Source organism: Gorilla gorilla, chromosome 10 (assembly GCF_029281585.2).
Source record: "Gorilla gorilla gorilla isolate KB3781 chromosome 10, NHGRI_mGorGor1-v2.1_pri, whole genome shotgun sequence".
Classification (NCBI taxonomy): Eukaryota; Metazoa; Chordata; class Mammalia; order Primates; family Hominidae; genus Gorilla; species Gorilla gorilla.
The window spans coordinates 91,802,166-91,826,940 of NC_073234.2; the positions used below are offsets into that span (position 1 = coordinate 91,802,166).

General features: G+C 38.5%; 1 protein-coding gene across 4 annotated transcripts in view; it reads right to left on the minus strand.

Annotated features, from left to right (window-relative positions):
* Nucleotides 1–24,775, minus strand: part of OSBPL8 (oxysterol binding protein like 8) — a 208,715-nt gene that overhangs the window by 125,885 nt on the left and 58,055 nt on the right. For 2 of the 4 annotated variants that reach the window (XM_019039086.4, XM_019039087.4), the window contains exon 2: nucleotides 10,454–10,562. In XM_019039086.4, coding sequence (XP_018894631.2) covers nucleotides 10,454–10,495 — 42 coding nt within the window. In that variant the 5' untranslated portion in view covers nucleotides 10,496–10,562. Of the gene's footprint in view, nucleotides 1–10,453; nucleotides 10,564–24,775 lie in introns of those variants that run through there. The other 2 variants (XM_063694172.1, XM_055359202.2) reach the window with 1 other exon arrangement.

Genomic DNA, 24,775 nt, shown 5'->3' on the forward strand with positions numbered 1-24,775 from the left:
GGTATCACTCCCTTATTCTTAAAGGCCCTGTCAATTCTTTCTTCTACTCTCCCACCCCCAAACCTCATCTTCTTGGTTCCTTTTGTCATACCAGGCAGCTGTCAATTATTCTTTCTTAAAGTGTTAGTTGCTTAAGGCTTAGATGACCAACTCAAACTTTTGGGTCTCGAGTTTCCTTTATACTCTTAGAAACTGTTGAAGACTCCAAAGAGCTATTGTATATGTGGATTATGCCTAGTAATATTTTCTGACTTAAAAACAAATTTAATGGGAAATTTACTAACCACCTCAGCCAGGTGATCACGGTCAACAGCAAAAATAAGTTATGCTGACAGAATATACCCTTGGTATGATGTGATGAAAACGGCACTTTATCTCTGTGGTCTTCCTTCTCAAAATCCATTAAACTTAGTCTAATCATGAAAAACATATCAAACAAATTCCAGTTCAGGGATACTATGTAAAATAACTAACCAGCAGCCCTCAAAACGGTCAAGGTTCATTCAAAACAAAGAAAGTCTGACACACGGTCATAACCAAGAAGAACACGAGGAAACACGAGAACTAAATGTAACGTGACGTCCTGAATTGGATCCTGGAACATAAAAAGGACATTACATAAAAACTAAGTAAATCTGAATCAAGTATGGATTTCTGTTAATAATGTATCAACATGAGTTCATCAATTATATCACATGTACCACACTAATATAAGATGTTCCTAATAGGCAAAGGGGGGGTACAACATATATGGGAACTCTATTATCTTTACAATTTTTCTGTAAACCTAATACTGTTCTAAAACAAAGTTTATTTAAAAATATATATATCTTAGAAAAAATTAAACTAAAAAAAAAAATTGAAAACAAAAGAATTCATGGCCGGGAGTGGTGGCTCACACCTGTAATCCCAGCATTTTGGGAGGCTGAGGAGGGTGGATCACCTGAGGTCAGGAGTTTGGGATCAGCCTGGCCAACATGGTGAAACTCCATCTCTACTAAAAATACAAAACTTAGCCAGGCATGGTGGTGCGCCTGTAATCCCAGCTACTCCGAAGGCTGAGGTAGAAGAATTGCTTGAACCTGGGAGGCAGAGGCTTCAGTGAGCTGAGATTGCGCCTCTGCACTCCAGCCTAGGCAACAGAGCGAGACTCCATCTAAAAAAAAAAGAATTCACAAACACACCCTCCAGTGGCCACCAGAGCAATGACATCATGTTTTATGTGGTGTCTGGAAAGTTCTACTGTGCCCTTATGAGGATAAAAAAGACAAATAATATAAAGTACCATGGTATTATTACAAAAAAAAAATAATTTTTACCCCTCACAGATTCCCTGAAAGGGTCTTAGAGAGTCTCAGAGTCCTGGGAACCCACTTTAAGAAAATCTCCAAGAATAACAGAAACACAAAAGATGTGTGGCTGGGAATTCTGCTGTTACATTCTGTATGCCACTGGTTATTTCTCTTTCTTTTAAAAAGCTAACGCTTTCTCCAACGAGGCTCCCCAAATTTACTACAGAGTCCAATTATATACCTGAATGATTTTTACATTATTCAAGCCTCTAACAAGAATAACCATCTAATAAGGTAAGAAAAAAAAAAAAAAGAAAAACGATATAATGAGATGGAATCTTTAGTACTCACACAATAGGTAATACTGAGCAATATATTCACACTTAGGAAGTTCAAACAATTACAAATATTTAAGTACTGCTAACAAAACTTTCAGAAGTTAAAGTAATGGAGATGTAAACAAAAGTGTAACAGGCCGGGCACAGTGGCTCACACCTGTAATCCCAGCACTTTGGGAGGCCGAGGTGGGTGGATCACGAGGTCAGGAGATGGAGACCATCCTGGCTAACAGGGTGAAACTCCGTCTCTACTAAAAATACAAAAAATTAGCCGGGTGTGATGGCAGGCGCCTGTAGTCCCAGCTGCTCGGGAGGCTGAGGCAGGAGAATGGCATGAACCCAGGATCATGCCACTGCACTCCAGCCTGGGCGACAGAGTGAGACTCTGTCTCAGTATAACAAAGTATACCTATCAAATTATTTTGACCTTTTCTAAATGTCTCCCTTTAATAGAAGTTTCAATAAAGCTATAAAGTGGCAAAAGACAAAATACCTAACAAAATGTAGATTGGACTGTACATTTTAAAATAACTAAACGAGTATAATTGGATTGTAACACAAAGGATAAAAGCCTAAAGGGATGGATACCCCATCATCCATGTGATCATTACGCACTACACGCCCGTATCAAAACATCCCATATATCCCATAAATATATCCACCCACTACATACACACAAAATTTTTTTAAAAATTAAAATAGATTTTTATTGCATTAAAAAAATGTACGTTGATTGGTTTGCTTGCTCAAAAGGTACAGACTAGTCATAATCATTCTTTCCAGCCTCCACTTTTCTAACGCAATTAGAATTCTAATGTATACCACTATCGAACTAACAGATCTAGGCAATGATCATTAATGGTTGCTATTACCACATAAAGAGAGAATCAGACATTATGTGCCTCCTGACAGTTACATACAACACCATTTATACATCATTATTGTCAAAAAAAATTTGAACCTTGATCTGTGCAAGCCTCTAATTCTAACAACCAACTTGCAGGAAATGTAAGGGACTGATGAACACCTTAAACATCACCATGAGGGGAAAACTCATATTGTAGAAAACTCCACAGAATAAATTATCTTGTTTTTTCAATAAATTGAAAGGTAAAAATTAACAGATATCAGAGAGATTTAAAAGATTCAAAAAGACTTGTGACTTATCAACTAAGTCCAACACAACAACCTACTATAAAAAGAATATGAGAGGTCGGGCGCGGTGGCTCATGCCTGTAATCCCAGCACTTTGGGAAGCCGAGGCTGGCGGATCACCTGAAGTCGGGAGTTCAAGACCAGCATAAGCAACACAGAGAAACTCTGTCTCTACTAAAAATACAAAAATTAGCCGGGCATGGTGGTGCATGCCTGTAATCCCAGCTACTTGGGAGGCTGAGGCAGGAGAATTGCTTGAACCCGGGAGGCAGAGGTTGCAGTGAGCCGAGATCGCACCATTGCACTCCAGCCTGGGCAACAAGAGTGAAACTCCATCTCAAAAAAAAAAAAAAAAAGAATATGAGAGAACTAGGGAAGTGTAGGCACTGAATAATTATCTGACTAAAGAGTTATTAATTTTTAGGAATAATGTATTTATGATCAAAGTTTTAAAGTCTTTATATTTTGGAGATATATACGGACAGTAAATACTTATGAATACAATGATTTATCTAAGATTTGTTCAAAAACTCTGGCTTAGGAAGGTGGGAGTATAGATGAAACAATGTCAACCCAAGTTGATAACTGTTGAAGATGAGTAATGGGTATATTGGGATACGTTCTACTACTCCATTTCAGTTCAAGAATAACTTCTATTAACAATCTTGTATGTATGATTAATACAAACTGTTAGAGTTAGCAAGCAGCTGTTGGGAAGATGAAGCTATTTTAACATGAGAAAATAAGAATGTAAGTAATAAACTGGTGACTAAAATCTTCACAGTTATTTTAACTTTGCATAAGGAGATCCCTGCAACCTAAGAATTTTCATTATTTAGGACTTCAATCTAGCTGGCAACTCCTCGGGTGAGATGCCTGGGCAGACCACAGACTTTGGGTTATCCAACAACAGGACCCACTTCCAATAGGTTAGGTTACTCCAGAGGTTAATACTGGCTCTGGAGGAAAGAATAATGGCCTCCCAAAGATGTCCACACCCTAATCCCTGGAAGCTGTGAATGTTACCTTCTATAGTGAAAGGGGCTCTGCAGATGTGATTAGGTTAAGGATCTTGATATAGGGCAGTTATCTGATTTTCTGAGTGGGTTATGTAACTGAGCTCAATGTAGTCATAAGTATCCTTATAAGAGGAAACAAGAGGGCCTAAATGAGCAGCAGGGTATGTGATAACAAAAGACAAAGGTTGAAGTGATACAAGGAAGGGGCCATGAGCCAAAAAAATGAATGCATTCTCTAGATACTGATAAAAGCAAGAAAATGGATTCTTCCCTCAGAGTCTTCAGAAGGAAAACAACCCTGCTAACACTTTGCTTTTAGATTTCTGACTTCCAGAACTGCTAAGAGAATAAATTTGTGTTGTTTTGAGCCTCTAAATCTGTGGCAATTTGTTACAGTCGCAATAGGATAAGAGCACAACGACCAACGGTAAAATTTAAAGAAGTGCTATTGTACAACAATACTTTCAGAGGATTAGTAATTGGCATATGGATAAATTATCATTAAACTTGAATGCACAAATGCCTTAGAGGCCAATTATTGGGAAGTTGTACATAAAAAACTATTGCTGTTACAGCCTGGGAAACATAGCGAGACCCTGCGTCTATTAAAAAAAAATTTAGAAATTAGCCAGACAGAGTGGGGCAGGCCTGTAGTCCAAGCTACTCTGGAGGCTGAGGTGGGAGGATGACTTAAGCCCAGGAATTCAAGGCTGCAGTGAGCTAGGATCACACGACTACAGTCCAGCCTGGGCAACGGAGCAAGACCCTGTCTCTGCCAAAAATTTAAAAATAAAAAAAATGTGAATACTATTGTTAGAAAGATGCTATCACTAACACCACAAAATACACTAAATCAATAATCATAATAATGAAGTTAATCTAATAGTATTTATAACAGGACAAAAACAGCAATATTTAAAAACTGTGACCCACTCAAAATAATACTTGCTGTAGCAAAAAGTGGTGTAATTCCATTAATTTGCATGCACAAGCTCTAAAATGTTGCTAATTTTTATAGATAGCTGGGCTTCTTAGAATACGATTTAAGGCTTTGAATAAACTCTAATAACACAGCAATTTTACTTTATGATCACCAAATCTAAATTATGAATAACTCACCTAGTATGTAAAAATCAGTTACAGGAAGTTGGATCATCTCTAGGCTCTCCAGGAAGACACTCATTGACTATATTCTAAGAATTGCTGAACTAAATCATTTTTGCAGTTCCTTCCACTTCAGAAAGCTTTTGGATTCAAGGTACCCAACCTGAATTAGAATCTTAAAGATTTTCTCAACTGAGAGCCCTTATACACATAAAAAAGTTTCATACATATTTTTTAAATTGTTGCTTTCTTCTAAAAAATCATTTATAAAATCAATTTTTAATACAATAAAAGATTTTGCCCTCTAATAAAACTTATGAAGCAGTTTCCTTTGCTTCAAGAGATAAAAGAAATAATACTTCGGAAATACTTCAAAAGATAGGCCGGGTGCAGTGGCTCACGCCTGTAATCTCAACACTTTGGGAGGCTAAGGAGGGTGGATCACTTGAGGTCGGGAGTTCGAGACCAGCCTGACCAACATGGAGAAACCCCGTCTCTACTAAAATTACAAAATTAGCCGGGCGTGGTGGCGCATGCCTGTAATCCCAGCTACTTGGGAGGCTGGGGCAGGAGAATTGCTTGAACCCAGGAGGCAGAGGTTGCAGTGGGCCAAGATCGTGCCATTGGACTCCAGCCTGGGCAACAAGAGCGAAACTCCGTTTCAAAAAAAAAAAAATCAAGATAGAGTGACTATCCTTAAGTTGAGGAACATATTCAATTTTCTTTAATCTACAAAGATATTTCACTTCTTTAGTCTACCTCAATCAGGTCATAAAACTTTGACTCTTTAAAGCATTTTGAGCAGTTAATTTCTAGAGTGAAAACTGTAAACTTTCAAAAGATAGTTTAAGACATATATTAAAAAGTATTCTCATGTTGTGTGGCATATAAGTACCACATATAGAAAGACAGATTTAATCTATACTTTTTAGTACCTGCCATCTAAGACAAACAGCACTACCAGAAAAATAGAACCATATGCAACTAGAATAACAAGTGAGCAAATGTGTTTTAAAAATATATAGTATTGGGCAGGGCACGGTGGCTCATGCCTGTAATCCCAGCACTTTAGGAGGCCGAGGCAGGCGGATCATGAGGTCAGCAGTTCAAGACCAGCCTGGCCAATATGGTGAAACCCTGTCTCTACTAAAAATACAAAAATTAGCCGGGCATGGTGGCGCTCGCCTGTAGTCCCAGCTACTCAGGAGGCTGAGACAGGAGAATGGTGTGAACCCGGGAGATGGAGGTTGCAGTGAGCCGAGATTGTGCCACTGCACTCCAGCCTGGGTGACAGAGCGAGACTCTGTCTCAAAAAATAACATATAGTATTGGCTGGCTGCAGTGGCTCATGTCTGTAATCCTAGCACTTTGGGAGGCTGAGGCAGATGGATAGCCTGAGGTCAGGAGTTCCAGACCATCTGGCCAACATGGTGAAACCCCGTCTCTACTAAAAATACAAAAAAATTAGCCTGGCGTGGTGGCGTGCACCTGTAATCCCAGGTACTCGGGAGGCTGAGGCAGGCAAACTGCTTGAATCAGGGAGATGGAAGTTCCAGTGAGCCAAGACCATGCCACTGCACTCCAACCTGGGCAACAGAGCGAGACTCTGTCTCAAAAAAAAAAATTTGTATTATGTTCAAGAAGGAAAGCAAATGAATAATAAAGTCAGATTTTTTTCACAACCTCACCCCAAGATCATTGTAATAGTCTTTTTTTTTTTTTTTTTTTTTTTTTTTTGAGACAGTGTTTCACTCTTGTCACCCAGGCTGGAGTGCAATGGCATGATCTCAGCTCACTGCAACTTCAGCCTCCCAACTTCAGACAATTCTCATGTCTCAGCCTCCCGGGTAGCTGGGATTACAGGTGCCCGCCACCCCACCTGGCTAATTTTTGTATTTTTAGTAGAGATGGGGTTTCACCATGTTGGCCAGGCTGGTTTTGAACTCCTGACCTTAGGTGATCTGTACGCCTCGGCCTCCCGAAGTGCTGAGATTACAGGCGTGAGCCACTGAGCCCGGCCTTGTAATACTCTCTTAATATTCACTCCTCCAAATCATTTTATACACTGCTTTCAGATTCATCTACATAAAAATACTAAATGACAAACCATTACTTGCAGAATCAAATCCAAAATCCCTCGTCTAGCACTCAAAGCCTTCCATAAATTTGGTCTCTATCTGGCATATCCATCATTATTCCTCTAAACATCACTCACTTCCTTCCATCCTGCCTAATATTTTTTACTAATTATACCCTGAATAAACTGAGCAATTAATTCCCTATTTAGCCTTGCCTCTTGCTATTCTCTCACCTGGCATGCTTTCCTTGCTCATTTTCAATCCTATGATCCCTACGTTCATGTGCAATTCAAAGTTTATGTTCTCTTAAGAAAGCTTCTCCAACTACTCTAGTGTGGAGCAATCACTGAATCTTCACAGGCTTCTCCTGACTTTTAATTATTTATCTTTTTGTAGAGAAGGCTTAATATTGATAGTTATAATACCAATAAAAATAGTTGCTTTTATTTAATGGATGTTTACGTATGTGTAGCCTTGTAATAGGCACTTCATAGACATATTTTCTCAATTAATATTGAAAATAACTTTGGGAGGTAGATATTACAATTATCTCTACTTATAAGGAAACTAGAAACCTGGAGAATTTACTACCCAAGTCATACAACTAAGTGACAGGGCTCAGATTTTAACATGTAGCTAAATGTCTTACAGAGCTCATGTTCTGATCCACTTCTCCCAGATCTAAACAGTAACTAGCTTAGACCAAGCAGTTCAAAGGTGATTATTTTATAGTTAACTCAAAAGTGGACCTCAACGTTAGTTTCAAATACAGAATATTTCAGTAGTTTACACTGAAATTATTGGTATTATTTTCTCTAAAATTAGCTATAATATTTCACAGAAGGAACCTAATGAACAAGAAAAGAAAAACTGTTCTCACTACTTGTATTTTTATTATTTTCTTGAGACGGAGTTTCGCTCTTGTTGCCCAGGCTAGAGTGCAGTGGCGCGATCTCAGCTCACTGCAACCTCTGCCTCCCAGGTTCAAGCGATTCTCCTGCCTCAGCCTCCTCGGTAGCTGGGATTACAGGTGCCTGCCACCACGTCCGGCTAATTTTTTTGTATTTTTAGTAGAGACAGGGTTTCATCATGCTGGCCAGGCTGGTCTCGAGTTCCTGACCTCAGGTGATCCACCCGCCTCAGCCTCCCAAAGTGCTGGGATTACAGGTGTGACGCACCGTGCCCAGCCTCTCACTACTTTTCAAACAACTTTTAACTTCTCAATATCAACAAAATTTGGAATAGTAAATGACTAAGACCAGGCGCAGTAGCTCACGCCTGTAATCCCAGCACTTTGGGAGGCTGAGGCAGGTGGATCATCTGAAGTTGGGAGTTTGAGACCATCCTGACCAACATGGAGAAACCCTGTCCCTACTACAAATACAAAAAATTAGCCAAGCGTGGTGGCACATGCCTGTAATCCCAGCTACTCAGGAAGCTGAGGTAGGAGAATTGCTTGAACCAGGAGGCAGAGATTGCGGTGAGCAGAGATCACGCCACCGCACTCCAGAAATGACTAAAACTTTATTACTTTAGCCAAAGGAGTCTGGTAATAAAATGTAATAACATTTACTTGGATACATACTTTGAAAAGTAACAACAAATTTTAAGACACTCTATTCAGAAATATAGGTATGTAGTCAACATCTTAGTAGTAAAGTATTCAGAGACAGATTTCAGTTCTATCGCTTAAGCTGTGAAGTCTTAGAGAAGATAATTAACCCCTCTGAGCCTATTTCCCTACCTCTAAAAGTGAGGATAAACAAATATCTACCTTTAATAGCTGTTATGAGGACAGTCTAACAAAGCATACACTTAAAAACAGCAACTGATATTTTTAATATCACTAGAAGACCAAAAGTATTTGAGTTGAAAGAATCTAAGTCCATTAGATATAAAAAAAAGGTAAAGTTTATCATAAAATAAACATTAAGTTCTACAGACAAGGCTTAATATTAACTTTTCTTCTGAAATTATAGTAAAAATAAAGTAACTTACCATCCGTTTTTCATTTAAATCAATGTGACAACAGCCTTCTTCATAAGCCAAGAATTTCCACACCCATTTTCTTCTCTACTAACAATTTATTCTAAAGTTTAACTTTTTTTGATCATTTAAGAACCCCAAATAAGACTGAACCAGGAATTCAAGAAAGGCTGGGACCAAGTTAATATTAGTCAGCAAAACTGCATTTTGCTATCAATCATTAGACTGTTCCTACACTGGAGCCTGAACAAAGGACATTCACTAAACTAAAATTTACAAACACCTCAATCTAATAGTGACTCTCAATTCCATAGCAATATAAAAGACATAAAAGTTGGGCTCTACCTTATTCCAACAATGTAAATTTGTTAAAGAATCCACCACCTAACTAATGATAAAGCTACCAGCTGACTACATTTTACTGAAGGGGGCACCTTTACTTTAGGTAACAGAAATATTTCTAAGAGTCTATACATCAATATATAATGGAGTCACTCAAAATGCAACAAGAGAATTGAAAATGAAATTACTCTGGAGTAAAATCTTTTTGTACAGTGAGAAAAAAATGACAAATCATCATTTAGTCCATCCTACTAGTGATTTTTTTTAAATGTATTGGGTAAGGTATACTTTTCCTGCTACCCACTACTTGTTTAATTTCAGAATTCAATTATGATCACAGGGCAGAAATGTTTATTAAATCTTTATATTTTTATAAAAAGAATATATATGGCAATTGCTCTCATTTTAACTGTTTCATTCCCGCTATTACTCATAGCTGCATGTGATTTGAGATTTGGAGGCATTTAATTTCCTCAAATGTTAACATTCTCTTGATTTCACTTAAGACAAAGAGGTTTTGGGAGAAAACAAATTATTCTATCAGTATAGTCTTTCACTATATGGCTGGAAGGATAGGTAAAATAAGAGGAGGAGGATGGAGCAGAAATATCAGAAAACTGGTGTGCTCCAACAAACTTTAAGCTATTTGTAATTTTCATTTTTTTTTTTTTTTTTAAGAGACGGAGTCTGACTTTGTCGCCCAGGCTGGAGTGCAGAGGCGCTATCTTGGCTTACTGCAACCTCCACCTCCCAAGTTCAAGCAATTCTCGTGCCTCAGCCTCCCGAGTAACTGGGACTACAGGCATGTGCCACCACACCTGGCTAATTTTTGTATTTTTAGTAGAGACAGGGTTTCGCCATTGTTGCCCAGGCTGGTCTTGAACTCCTGAGCTCAGGTAATCCACCCATCTCAGCCTCCCAAAGTTCTAGGATTACAGGTGTGAGCCACCATGCCTAGCTAGCTATCTGTAATTTTCATATCATTTAAAGTATCTGTAATTCTCAAGGAGTTAAAGCATTATTTTAAAAATACTTTTTAAAAGTTTGTTTTTAATATATTTTAAAAACAAAACCCTAGCTTACATCAAACAATTCACAGTTACAGATGATAGAACCTATGTCATATTTGAACTACTCACTGAAGTTCGATCAGGTTCTCCATCTGCCAAACCTCCCTCCATAATGAAAGAAGATAGGTTTATGCTTCTCTTTCCATTAATGTGCAGCCATTCTGTAAATCTGCAAATCCTAAAATAAGAAAATCATATTTATTAGGACTGGTATAAAACTGTGACAAGTAGAAATAAAGCATTGAGTTTGTTAGAAGGGAAAAATCATTTTAGTCTGAGGTTATTTGGAAATTCAATAATTAAAAAAAAATTGACATGGGCTTGAAGAATGGTAAAGGTTCAGAGAAAAATGAAAGAAGCAAAAATATTCCAAGTGAAGAAAAATAGTAAGAGCAAGGTTAAACATGAGACTGCCTAAAATTTGAAAGGATGCATAAATCTACTTACAACTAATGAAATAAATTAGTTTTTCATTATTACATTGGTAAAAACTAAAAAGTATGCTAAAATCCATCATGGGAGAGAATGTGGGGAAACAGATATTCTCATGTACTTTTGTTATGATAATATAAATCAGGACAATTTTTTGAAGGACAATTAAAAATATGTATGTTTTAATCCAGCAATTTCAAGACTAGAAATTTTCCCACAGATATACAAATGCCCAGAAATATATAAATAAACAATTCCAACACAGTAATAAATCTGATGAAAAAAACTAGAAACAACTTAAATGTTGATGGCTAGAAGCTTCCTTAAGTTATATTACAGACATACAATAGAATATCATGCAGCAATTTTAAAAAATGAAGTAGATCTATATATACTAAACTGGAAAGAGGATCACAACACATAAGGTGGGAAATGTGAGTGATGGAACATTTTATATATATAAGATACTCTTTGCTTCTGTATATTTCCATTTTTACCATGAATATGTATATCTACAGGCATGCCTTGTTTTATTGTGTTTCGCTTTACTGCACAAAGAGATACTGCCTTTTTCACAAAATGAAGGTTGGTGACAGCCTTGCAGCAAGCAAGTCTATCGGTACTTTTCCAACAGCATGTGCTCACTTTGTGTCTCTGTGTCATAGTTTGGTAACTCTCAAATATTTCAAACTTTTTCATTAAAATATCTGTTCAGCAATCTGTGATCAATAATCCTTGATATTACTATTGTAATCATTTTGGGGCACCACAAACTGCAGCCATATAAAACAAGTAACTGAACTGATAAATGTATGAGGTTTTGACTGTTCCACCCATCTGCCATTCTCCCATTTTCTCTTTCTCTCGGCTCTTCTCTATTCCATCAGTCACAATAATATTGAAATTAGTCCAATTAATAACACTACAAAGGCCTCTAAGTGTTCAAGTAAAAGGAAGACCCACATATTTCACTTTAAATCAAAAGCTAAAAATGATTAAGCTTAGTGAGGAAGGCATGTCAAAAGCCAGAAGCATGGCCTCTTATACCAAACAGCCATGTTGTGAATGCAAAGTAAAAGTTCTTGGAAGAAATTAAAAGTCCTATTCCAATGAACACACAAATGGTAAGAAAGCAAAACAGCCTTATTGCTGATATACAGCAAGTTTGAGTGGTCTGGATAGAAGATCAGGCTAATTACACAGGCAAGGCCCTAACTCTCTTCAATTCTATACAGGCTGAGAGAGGTGAGAAAGCTGCAGAAGAGAAGTTTCAAGCCAGCAGAGGTTGGTTCATGAGGTTTAAGGAAAGAAGCCATCTCTATAACATCAAAATGCAAGGTGAAGTAGCAAGTGCTATTTGGAGAAACTGCAGTAAGTTATCCAAAAGATCTAGCTAAGATCATTGATGAACATGGCTACACTAAACAACAGGTTTTCAATATAGACGAAATAGCCTTCTATTAGAAGATGCCATTAAGGACTTTCATATCTAGATAGGAGAAGTCAATGCCAGACTTCAAAGCTGCAAAGGACAAACTGACTCTCTTGTTAGGGGCTAATGCAGCTGCTGGTTTGAAGTTGAAGCCAATGTTCATTTACCATTCCAAAAATTCTAGGGCCCTTTCAAGAATTATGCTATAACTACTCTGCCTGTGCACTATAAATAAAACAACAAAGCCTGTATGATAGCACATCTGTTTACAGCATGGTTTACTAAAATTTTAAGCTCACTGTTGAGACTACTGCTGAGAAACAATATTCCTTTCAAAATATTACCACTCACTGACAATGCACTTGGTCACCCAAAAGTTCTGGTGGAGATGTACAAAACGATTAATGTTGTTTTCATCTCTAACGCAACATCTATTCTGCAGTCCATGAATCAAGGAGTAATTTTAACTTCCATGTCTTATTATTTAAGAAATACATTCAGTAAGGCCATAAGCTGCCAGAGATAGTGATTCCTCTGATGGATCTGGGCAAAGTTTGAAAACCTAATGGAAAAGATTCACCATTCTAAATGTCACTAAGTACACTTGTGAGTCACAGGAGAAGGTCAAAATACCAACATTCGCAGGAATTTGGAAGAAGTTGATTCCAACCCTTACGGATGACTTTGTGCATTTCAAGACCTCAGTGCAGGAAGTTGCTACTGATGTGGCGAAAATAGCAAGAGAACTAGAATTAGAAGTGGAGTCTGAAGATATAACTGAATAGCTGCAATCTCAAGACAAAACTTGAATGAATGAGGACTTACTTCTTATGGATGAACAAAGAAAGTGGTTTCCGAAGATAGAATCTACTCGTGGTGAAGATGCTGTGAACACTGCTGAAATTGACAGGGACAGGGGACAGAGAAATTCTAGGCAGAAAACGGCAGGTCCCTGGCAAAAGCCCCACCCTCAAGTCGAAAAGCGTGAAACGGCAGACCAAAACAAGAACTTATATCCCTGTTTTCCAGCTCGAATGTTGCCTTTTCCTAAACCACCCATGGACCTGTCCTGCCCAACCCCATCCTATGCCTATAAAGACCCCAGACTCAGCCCAAAGAGAGGAGAAGCTGCTGGACGTCGGGGACTATGGCTGGATGTTGGAGAGAAGCAGCTTGACCTCAGAAAGAGCCTGATGGCGTAACTTCAGAGAAGAATCCGGTCGGAGAAGGCTGGGCTTCAGGGAAAGATTACCTACCTGCCCCATCCCCTTTTCAGCTCCCCTTCTCGTTAAGAGCCACTTTCAAGGCAATAAAATCCCCCACATTTACCATCTTTCAATTTGTTCATGTAACCTCATTTTTTTCCTGGACACTGGACAAGAGCTTGGGAGCCACAAGTGTGGATACAAAAGGCTGTCACACTGGCCCCTTGCCCTTATTGGCAGAAGGCAGCCATCTCATGCAAAAAGGCAGAGGGCCCACTGAATTGTTGTTAACACTTAAACCACCCACAGACAGCAGAGCTAACAGAGCACTGTAATATGCCCTCTGGGGCTTCAGGAGTCGCAGGCACCCTGCCTGGATGCTGCCGCAGAGCCTGCACGGAGTTCGCTCCTGCCAGTGCCCAAAAGCACTTGCTCTGACTCCTGCACCTGCTCACCTGCACACTCCCTCCTGCAAGGGGTGGAACACAGCAGGTCCAAGTGAGTGGAGTTTGATCCTGCTGACACTGAAATGGCCACCCAGTTCCAGTGCTCATGCACTCCATTTCCCACGTTGTTCACTCACTCACTCCCTCTCACGAGGAGTGGAGAGTAGCAGGCTGAGTAAATGAGGCACCCCTGTCATGAGTCCCATGAAGGGGTCAGGGAAATATCCTACTTCAAAAAGAAAAAAAGATTTAGAATACTACATAAATTTAGTTGATAAAACAGCGGCACGGTTCGAGAGGATTGACTTTTTCACTAACAAAACCTACAAACTGAACTCTCACAGTAACTATAAATATTCAGAGGTCTCGGATAACCTCTCTAACAATTATTCCTTCAAACAGATAACAAAGCCAAAACCAATAAAATCAGTAGACTTCTAATCATTTTCTTGGAGTTTCAAAAACATTTTCTTATTTCTACAAGTATAAAAGGCCTTACTGAAATATAAAGGCTGGTGAAAACATTATTTAATTGGACTTTGTAAGGTTGACATTTGGTTCCTTTGATATAATCAATAGAGTAGCCCAAGAGACTACTCTGACTTTCAATTTAGAAACACTATATAAACTTTCCTTGACTACATGTATTATAATATATGGTAATTATTTGTTCCCATGAGCCAATTCTCTTCAAGGACAGAGGCTATTTTACTGATCTGTTTTTTCAGTGCTTTGCATGGTAGACATTTCATTAACAGTTGTTGCACTTAACTAATACTGTCAACTCAATTATCTAAGTGAATAAATAAGAATCCAAAACAGCAGATGATATAGAAATTATGTCTATGGGATGCACACTGATATTTGTATTTGAATACTGCATTATTATATTCTAAAAATTTGCAATATTAACAACAAAATAACAAAATATCATAAGCAGCTTTTACTTTGAAAAATATTTTACTGATTTTTTTCATGATATCCATTCAATTTTAGGGATCCATCTATTCCTAGGTATTATACTGACCACTTTGAATACATCAATTTGCAAAGCAAACAAACCCTGCCCTCATGGAGCTTATATTCTGGAAGGGGAAGACAAACAATAAAAATAATAAATTAATAAATTATATATTAGAAGATAGTAAGTGCTATAGGAAAAAGTAAAACAGGCTAAGACTACCCAGGGATTAAAGGGTTACAATTTTAAATAGGATGGCCAAAGTAGGTGTCATTGAAAAGGTGACATGTGAGCAATGATTTGAAGTAGGGAGGAAATTAGCTATGCAGATATCTGAGGGAAGAGTCTGCAGGTAAGAAGAAGCTGCCAGTGCCAAGGTCCTAAGGCAGAAGTTTGAGCAATAGGAAGAAAGCAATGTAGCTAGAACATATGTGAACAAAGGGAAAAGCAGAAAATGTTTCCCCACAGAGGTAAGGAAACAAAGTATAAGTAGATCATATTTGGTCCTGTGGGCCAGGTGTTCCCAATGCATGGGCCACAGACTGATATGGGTCTGTGGCCTGTTAGGACCTGGACCACACAGCAGGAGATGAAAGGTGGGTGAGTGAGTGAAGCTTCATCTGTATTTACAGCAACTCCCCATAATTTGCATTACCACCTGAGCTCCGCCTGTCAGATCAGTGGCAGCATTAGATTCTCATAGGAGCATGAACACTATTGTGAACTGTGCACACGAAGAATCTAGGTTATCTGCTCCTTATGAGAATCTAATGCCTGATGGTCTGTAACTGTCTCCCATACCCTCAAGACGGACCATCTAGCTGCAGGAAAACAAGCACAGGGCTCCCACTGACTCTACATTATGGTGAGTTGTATAATTATTAAACAGAATACACAGTAAGTGTAAATGAGCTTGAATCATCCTGAAACCATCACCGCCCTCCTGGTCTGTGCAAAACCTGTCTGCCACAAAACCAGTCCGTGATACTATAGGACATATATATATATATATATATATATTTTTTTTTTTTTTTGCTTTCATTGTGTGCACGTACACACGTGCACATTCTGGGTCAAAATTTAAAATGCACTTCTTCCTCTAAGTTGCAGTCAAAATAGTTGGAAACCACTGGTACAGTGCATTTGGAGTAGAATCTACACTGCCACCCTATCATTTTCCACCAGCATGACTGTGAGCAAGTCCATTATCTTCTCTGAGTCTTTGTTTTCTCATTTGCAAATAGGGAATATTATGTGCTCTACATACTTCACAGGATCGTTGAGAGGACCCCAATAACATAATGTGTGTGTAAGCTTTATACCAAAGCTCCAGACCAATCAAAATTTGCTTCACAGACCAAGAAGAGCTCTACAAGTATCCTCAATGACGGCGTTTTACTGGTGAGTTTTATAATTTACATGTTTTCATGTTACTAATTAGCACCCTTTCATTTCAGTTTGAAGAATTCTCTTTCATTTTTTTGTAAGGCAGGTTTAGTGGTGGTTAACTCCCTCTGCTTTTCTTTTCTGGGAAAGTCTTCATGCCTCCCTAATTTCTGAAGAACAGTTTTGTCAGATAAAGTATTCTTGGTTTACAATTTTTTTCTTTCAGCACTTTAAATAAATATATTATTCTATTCTCTCTAGACCTGCAAAGTTTCTGCTGACAAATTCACTGATAGGCTAAAGGAGCTCCCTTGCATGTGAGGATCCTTTTTTTATCTTGCTGCTTTTAAAATTCTCTTTGACTTTTGACAATTTGATTAGATATGTCTTCTTTGGGTTGAATCTAGTTGGAGACCTTTGAGATTCCCATGCCTGGGTGCTTCTCTCTTTTCCAAGATCAGAGAAGTTTTCAGACATTAAATCTTTAAATAAGCTTTCTGTCTCTCTTCTCTCTATTATCCTTGAATTCTACAAATGTTAGCTCTTTTGATGATGTCCCTAAATCTGTAGGCTTTTCACTCCTTTTCATTCTTTTTCTTTTCTGATCAAATATTTCCAAACATCCAGTGTTTGAGTTTACCAGTTCTTTCTTATGCTTGATCAGTTCTGCTGTTAACAGTCTCTATTGCACTGTTCTTTTTAATTATTCCAACCTCTCTGTTAAACTTCTAGTTTTGTTTGTATTGTTTTTCTGATTTCATTGAGTTGTCTGTGTTCTCCTGTAGTTCACTGAGCTTCCTTAAAATAATTATTTTGATTTTTCTTTGACAGGCAATTCATAAATCTCCATTTGGGGAGGGTTGATTATTGGAAAATTATTGCATTCCTTTGGTGGTGTTATGTTTTCTTGCTTTTTCATGTTTCTTATTGCATTATGTTAAGGTTTGTTCATTGTATGGAGTAATCATCTCTTTCAGACTTTATAGTGGTTTTGGTAGGAAAAGGCCCTACCCTATGGCTACATTCTAGGGCACTGACTGGGTGGGAGGATATGACATATCTTAGCCTTTTACTCTAAGTGATATGAGAACCCACTGGAGGGTTCTGAGCAAGGAATAACATGATCTGAAATTTTTAGTTTCTCTGTATTGACAATTATAGTGAGAGAAGGGTAGAAACTGGGAATTCAGTTAAAAGGTTACTGCATTAATCTAGAAGAGAGAATATGATACAAGAATGAAGAAGAGAGCTATAAAGATACTGAGAAGCAGAATTCTACATGAATTTTGAAGGTAGAAGCAACAGGATTTCCTGAAAAACTGAATATGGCGTGAGGATGAGAAAAGATACAAGATGACCTAGATTTCTGGCTCAAATGACTAGAAGGATGGTGATCATTAAATGAGATGGGAAAGACAGCAGGAGGAGTAAGGTTATCTTCTTTGGGAAAGCAGGGCAGAGGATAACCAAAAATTAGAAGTTTAGTTTTAGGAATATTAAGTTTGATATGTCTATTTCATATTCGTGTGGGCCTGTTAAGCAGGCAGTTGGATGTAAGAGTTTGCAGCTCAAAAAAGAGATCTGAGCTGGAGATAAAATTTGGGGAGTTAACATATTGATGGCATTTAAAGCCATGAGACTGAATCAGGCCACCAGGGAGTAGATACCAAAGGATGGATTTCAGAACTTCTTAGGCTTATGAGTCTACTTCTTAAGCTTAGGGTCCACTAATTAAATTAAAAATAAAAAGCTCATTACCAGTGTTACCTGCCTCAACAGAGCTGCCTTCTCTCTATTCCAAACTGTTGGCTGGTAAGACATCTGCAGAGCAGATAACGAGAACGTATTTAATTTCATTTTGGGTCCACTAATTAAAATAAAAAGGTCATTACTAGTATTACCTGCCTCAATATTCTAGCTATTTCCTTGGATTTTCTATAAACCAGTTATCTTCCAGTTCCTGTAAGCTGTATGTTATATGCAAAAGACATTAACAAAATATACAAATTCAGCAACATTAGGAAGAACATGGTCAGTAAACAATATAATAGCGCAGCATCATTTGACACATTTTTACTAAATGCCTCCCAAAGGAATTCAGTCCAATAAAAGAGGTCTAGCAAATAAATTACTATACAAGTGCTATATAACACATTTGGACAATGTACTGTGGTAGTTCAGACTAGTCCAAAGTGTTTGGGAGAAACTGCATAGTACTGAAGTCTGCTGCTGCCAAATGACTGGCATTTTAAAATACAGAACTATAACCAAACAAGAATACCAAAATATTACGCAAGTCTGATACTATGTCTCTATTCTCCAGACCTTGGAAAAATCATTCATAAAAGGCAAAGGACAATGACACCTACTCTACACAGTTAAACAAGAAGAAAAACCACTGAATGATTTACATATTACTCTTCCATCACCATTAAAATGTCCAAGAATTTAGTTATGACATCACACAAGGATCTGTCTAGGCAAGGTTCATCTTGATTAATCCTGTTGGCTCTAAAAGAGTTCTTTTCAGTCTGAAGACCTATCCTTCTCCAGTTCAGGGAAGTTTCTTCTGCTTTTTTTGTTAACCATTTCTTCCTTTCTAGTCTCTGTTCTTTCTTGCTAAAATTTGTATTAGAAAAATGTTGGAGCTCCATGTTTCTTGATTTCAATGTGATATTTAACATTCCATTTATTTTTGTGTACTTCCTGAAGTATCTTATCAACTTTATTTCCCAGATCACCAACTTGCACATTCTACCAATTTACCATCTTTGGCCCATTTTATTCCTTAGCCCATCCACTGACTTTTAACTTTCGTCTTTTTTTAATGACACATTCTTATTCCCCAATTACACATTAGTCTGTTCCTGTTTCATGTCTGTAGTATTTTTTTTTTTTTTTGAATCTTTCTAACTACACAGGAATTTAAGTGCTCTGCTGTTTGGTGCTCTTCCGTCCAGGGAATCCTCTCTGTTTCCTCTGAAGTCATTTGTTACTTCTTCTTGACCCTTCCCCTTCTGTGCTGTTGGTTTTCCTCAAGTATCTGGTGATCCTGAGTTGTCTAACATGTTGATGAATAAATGCTGTGTAATTTTTTTTTTTTTTTTGACAGTGTCTTGGTTATGCTGTTGCCCAGGTTGGAGTGCAGTGGCACAATCACAGCTCACTACAACCTCAACCACCTGGGTGCAAGCAATCTTCTCACCCCAGCTTCCTGAATAGCTGAGACCATAGCAGGCATGCACCACCAGACCTGGCTAACACATTTTTTTTTTTTTTTTTTTGAGACAGAGTTTCGCTCTTGTTGCCCAGGCTGGAGTGCAATGGCAGGATCCCAGCTCACTGCAACCTCCGCTTTCCAGGTTCAAGTGATTCTCCTGCCTCAGCCTCCCGAGTAGCTGGGATTACAGGAACCTGCCACCACGCCCAGCTAATATTTTGTATTTTTAGTAGAGATGGGGTTTCACCACGTTGGCCAGGCTGGTCTCGAACTCCTGACCTCAGGTGATCCACCCGCCTCAACCTCCCAAAGTATTAGGATTACAGGTGTGAGCCACCGTGCGTGGCCTTGGCTAATATTTTTAACTTGTGTAGAGATGTGGTGTCACTCTGTTGCTCAGGCTGGTCTTGAACTCCTGGCCTCAATCCTCTCACTTCAGCCTCCCAAAGTGCTGGGATTACAGACATGAGCCACCACGCCTGGCCCCATCCTTCATTTTTAACAGACAGTATGAATATTGAGGCTTTAATACCCTTAAGTGTTTGTACCTGATAAAAGAGACTCGGTTATGTACATTTCAGTGATGTGTTCCCATATTCCACAATACATGAACTAAGTAAGGAAATATTTTTATCAAAATTTTTTTAACTAAAGGGAGATAGATATTGCAGTGTATCTGTATAGCTTAGGGATCAGCAAATTTTTTTTTTTTTTTGTAAAGGGCCACACAGCAAACAGATTTTACTTTCGACTTTGCAGATGATAGGATTTCTATTGCAACTACTTAGCTCTGATGTTGTAGCATGAAAGCAACCATAGAAAAATGAATAAACAAAATGAGCCTGATAAACTGTATTTACAAAAATAGGAGTAGGGCACACTTTGGTGATTCCTGGTGTAGTGTTTCAGGTTAACATCGCGTGTAAATAGCACAATTGTATGCATAATAAAGGAATCTTTCCTGGTGACCCCAAATCTTGCCCTCACAGTTTTTCTCCTTTGTTTAGCTCCACTTAGACCTACACCTAAACCCTAAAAGTAGCTTCTTTGCTCAGCATGTGTCTCACTACTAACTTTATCACTTTCTGAAGCAGTATGTTCCCTGTATGTTTTAATATTAGCTTCTTCTGAATTCTTCTCTACGTGGTTTTTATACTTCTGTCCAAACAACTTTTTTCTGACTTTTGGTGCCCTTAAAGCCTAGGCAGCTTATGTAAGGGCTTAAGTGCACAAGGTCCTTTTTTACTGTACCTTTGTAACATGAGGCAAAAGAAGTATAGCTAAGACAGGAGTTTCTTTTGATTCTCTAATAACAGAAGAGACTCTTATATAACACTTCTCTCCATAACTTGTACAAGCAGTAGTGTGTTAGGATTGGGCATTTTTATATCAAAAATATTAACTAAGGAACACATGAATTTATATAGATTGTTTTTGTTGAACACTTTCAACACTTTTCAACACAAAGCAAGTGTTTTTGTGTGAACATTTTCCTTATCATTCCATTTTAAGGATATGGATGCATTTTCAGTGACTAGCATGTGATAAATGCCCAATAAATGTTTGTGAGTCAATGAATGGCATATAGATATTTCTCAGGCAAATGATTTTTTAAAAATCAGTATTTGGGCTGGGCACGGTGGCTCACACCTGTAACCCTAGCACTTTGGGAGGCCCAGGCGGGCGGATCACCTGAGGTCATAAGTTCGAGACCAGCCTGGCCAACATGGCGAAACCCTGTCTACGTATATAAAGAAGAGGTCACATAATGTCAGGAAACTGGCTCTGATTCCTGATTCTGGTCCTTTTTCTAGCCAATATTTTAAAAAATCAAAAACTGTACATAACAGTATTAATTTAGGGTTTGTCTTGAAACTATCGATGCAACACTTAAGCAATGACTGATTAGAGCTGAGTAGCAGCCATCCACTTTACAAGGTGCAAGCACGCACCTCTCACACCATGTTTGCATCTGTACTTTCACTGTTTCACTCATTTTTGCTACCTGTCCAGGTTGTGTAAGTATTTGAGTCCTGACAACTGATTTAAAGTATCTATACAAGAATCCTTTTTAAAACAAAGAAATGTTCAAATGCTTTGAACGCAGACATTTTATAAGCTCTCATTTGAATTTCTTCTCTATCAGGTACCATCCTTTCTGTGACTAAGTTTTCTATCTATGCTTTTGAGCTAATCCCTCTCGCACTTAGTGGTAATAAAAGCCTCCCCACTTTTTTTTTTTTTTTGAGACAGAGTCACCCAGAATGGAGTGCAGTGGTGCCATCACAGCTCCCTGCAGCCTTGACCTCCCAGGCTCAGGTGATCATCTCACCTCAACCTCCAGACTAGCTGGGACTACAGGCACACACCACCATGCCCAGCTACGTTTATTGTTTTTTGTCTTTTATAAAGATGAAGTTTCACCATTGGGATGGTTAACACTGAGTGTCAACTTGATTGGATTGAAGGATGCAAAGTACTGATCCTGGGTGTTTCTGTGAGGGTGTTGCCAAAGGAGATTAACATTTCAGTCAGTGGACTGGGAAAGGCAGACCCACCCTTAATCTGGTGGGCATAATCTAATCATCCACCATTGAATATAAGGCAGGCAGGAAAACGTGAAAGGGGAGACTGGCCTAGCCTCCCAACCTACGTCTTTCTCCAGTGCTGGATGCTTCCTGCCCTCAAACATTGGACTCCCAAGTTCTTCAGTTTTGAGACTCAGCCTGGCTATCCTTGCTCCTCAGCCTGCAGACAGCCTGTTGTGGGACCTTGTGATCATGTAAGTTAATACTTAATAAACATCTATCTATCTATCTATCTATCTATCATCTATCTATCTATCTATCTATCTATCTATCTATCTATCTATCTATCTATCTATCTAATCTATCTATATCCTATTAGTTCTGTCCCTCTAGAGAATCCTAATACAGCCATGTTGCCCAGGCTGGTCTTGAATCCCTAGGCTCAAGCGATCAAGCGATCCTTCCACCTCGACCTCCCAAAGAGCTGGGATTACAGGCATGAACCAAAGTGCCCAGGCCAGTAAAAGCCTTTACTTCAATATCAATTTGTCAGCCAGGTACAGTAGCTCATGCCTGTAATCCCAGCACTTTGGGAGGCTGAGGTGGGCAGATCACCAGAGGTCAGGAGTTTGAGACCAGCCTGGCCAAAATGTTGAAACCTCGTCTCTACTAAAAATACAAAAATTAGCCGGGCGTGGTGGCTAATCCCTGCTGTAATCCCAGCTACTTGGGAGGCTGAAGTAGGAGAATCACTTGGACCCGGGAGCGGAGGTTGCAGCAGGCAGAAATCACACCACTGCACTCCAGCCTGGGTGGCAAAGCAAGACTCCATCTCAAAAAAAAAGAATTTGTCCTGTTAGTCCTTCCATTGCCCATAATGCTCAAGTTTCCCTTACTCTCAATAAGGCCCTTTTCTGTTCTAGTTGCCTCAAAGCTACCCTCCAACGATCCTTTACCTGCCCTGGAAGATTTCTTAAGAGTGTTCAAGCATTCATTTCCTCTATCTTTGCCCCTGCCTTCACGCCTACATATTATATCAGTTTTATACCTAGTTTTATAATCTAATGCACAGAAGTGATCATGTCGACTTAATATCAAAAACTTCAGCTGTGCTTATTAAAGATTTAAGTCCAAATCTTGCCTTGGCATTGGAGGGTAACAATTATTTTGCTTATACTTGCCTTTCTCAGTTATTGCTTGCTTTCTCTGACCCTTTGTGTCAGCCAAATTGAGTTATTTGCTATTCTGCATATACACCAGTGCCTTCATAAATTCTATTCTTATGCCTTCATATTTCCATGCCTTTGCCTGCATTCTTCCTTCTAGAGAATATTTCTCTTGCAAAACCAAACCCAACCCACCCAGTGAAGTCCAAGTCATATATTACCTTCTTCACGAAGGCTTCCTTGATTTCGCCTAACTAGAAGTATTCTCTTGATTCTTGAACTTCCAAAGTTCATATATCACTTAATACTATTTACTTTAAGTTTTTAAAATTTGTTTATATAAATTTGTTAAAATTGCATATGTCCCTATCTTCCCTATAAGATTATATTTTTAACAATAATGGATTACAACATATTCATTTTATACTTTCCCCAATACTTCTACAGTTTCTTGCCCTGAATGAGTGGAGCCCATCAGTTTTAAAGTACAAATCTCCCTTCAAGGACTACATGCTGAAGAATTTAAAGATTTTCCTTCTTTTTTTCTTTTTTTTCTTTTTTCTTACGACCAGCGTAAGAGAAAAAAATAATTTCTTAAAAGTATAGATGTTAGAAACAAGCCTCTGCTTTTACAGGTGATCATAAAAACTGATTACCCAGGGGCCACATATATGTTTGGAACCATGTTTTACTCAGTCCTCACAAAGTTTGGCAAAGTCATTCTGCTAACGTTTGAATTTACTGACATATAAGCAGTTCAGTTACTACTGTGTACTTAACCACTTCAAAAATGCCCTTTTATCTGCCAGGTCCTTGTAGGCATCTGAGTTTGTGACAGTAACTTTGGTTAACAAACTTATAAAATGTTAGGTGATTTGTAATTATTTATTGAGTAACTGTATGTGTGTGTATCTTTACACACACACACACATAGACACATATACATAAGTGTGTGTTTTTATAATACCTTTGGGTGCTTTATTCATGTTTTCTTAGATTTAAATCCCAATTTATAATTAAAATAAATGCAGTGCCTTCCTCAACCCTCATTATCTGGAAATGTGGATTCCTTCCCAATACAATTTTCACTTAAATGAATCTTGCATTTTTTAACATGTAAGCTGGGGGTCAGCAAACTATATAGCACACAATGTAAGAATGGTTTTTATGTTTTTAAAGGGCTATAAAGAAGAAGGAAAATAGAACGGAGAGGGGAGAGAAGAAAAGGAGAATATGTGACAGAGACAATATGTAGTCCACAAAGCCTGAAATATTTACTATCTGGGCCTTTATAGTGAAGATATTTGTGTCCCATGTGAATGCTCACCAACAGGTGATCTTAGCAGAGAGGTATTTTAATGATCAAGGAAATAGGAGAGCCCATTCTGTGATACTAGTCAGCCTCTTTCTCCAGCCACTGCTGTCATTCCACAGTTGGCTCATGAACAAAGTAGCCATGGTGACAGGGATGGAGGTTATACATGGCTCAGCAACATGGACTTCCACTCACCAAAGCTGACCTGGCTAGAGCCACTGCTGAGTGCCCAACTGACCAGCGGTAGAGATCAACACCAAGTCCTGAATACAGCACCACTGTGGAGGGTCATTAGCTAGT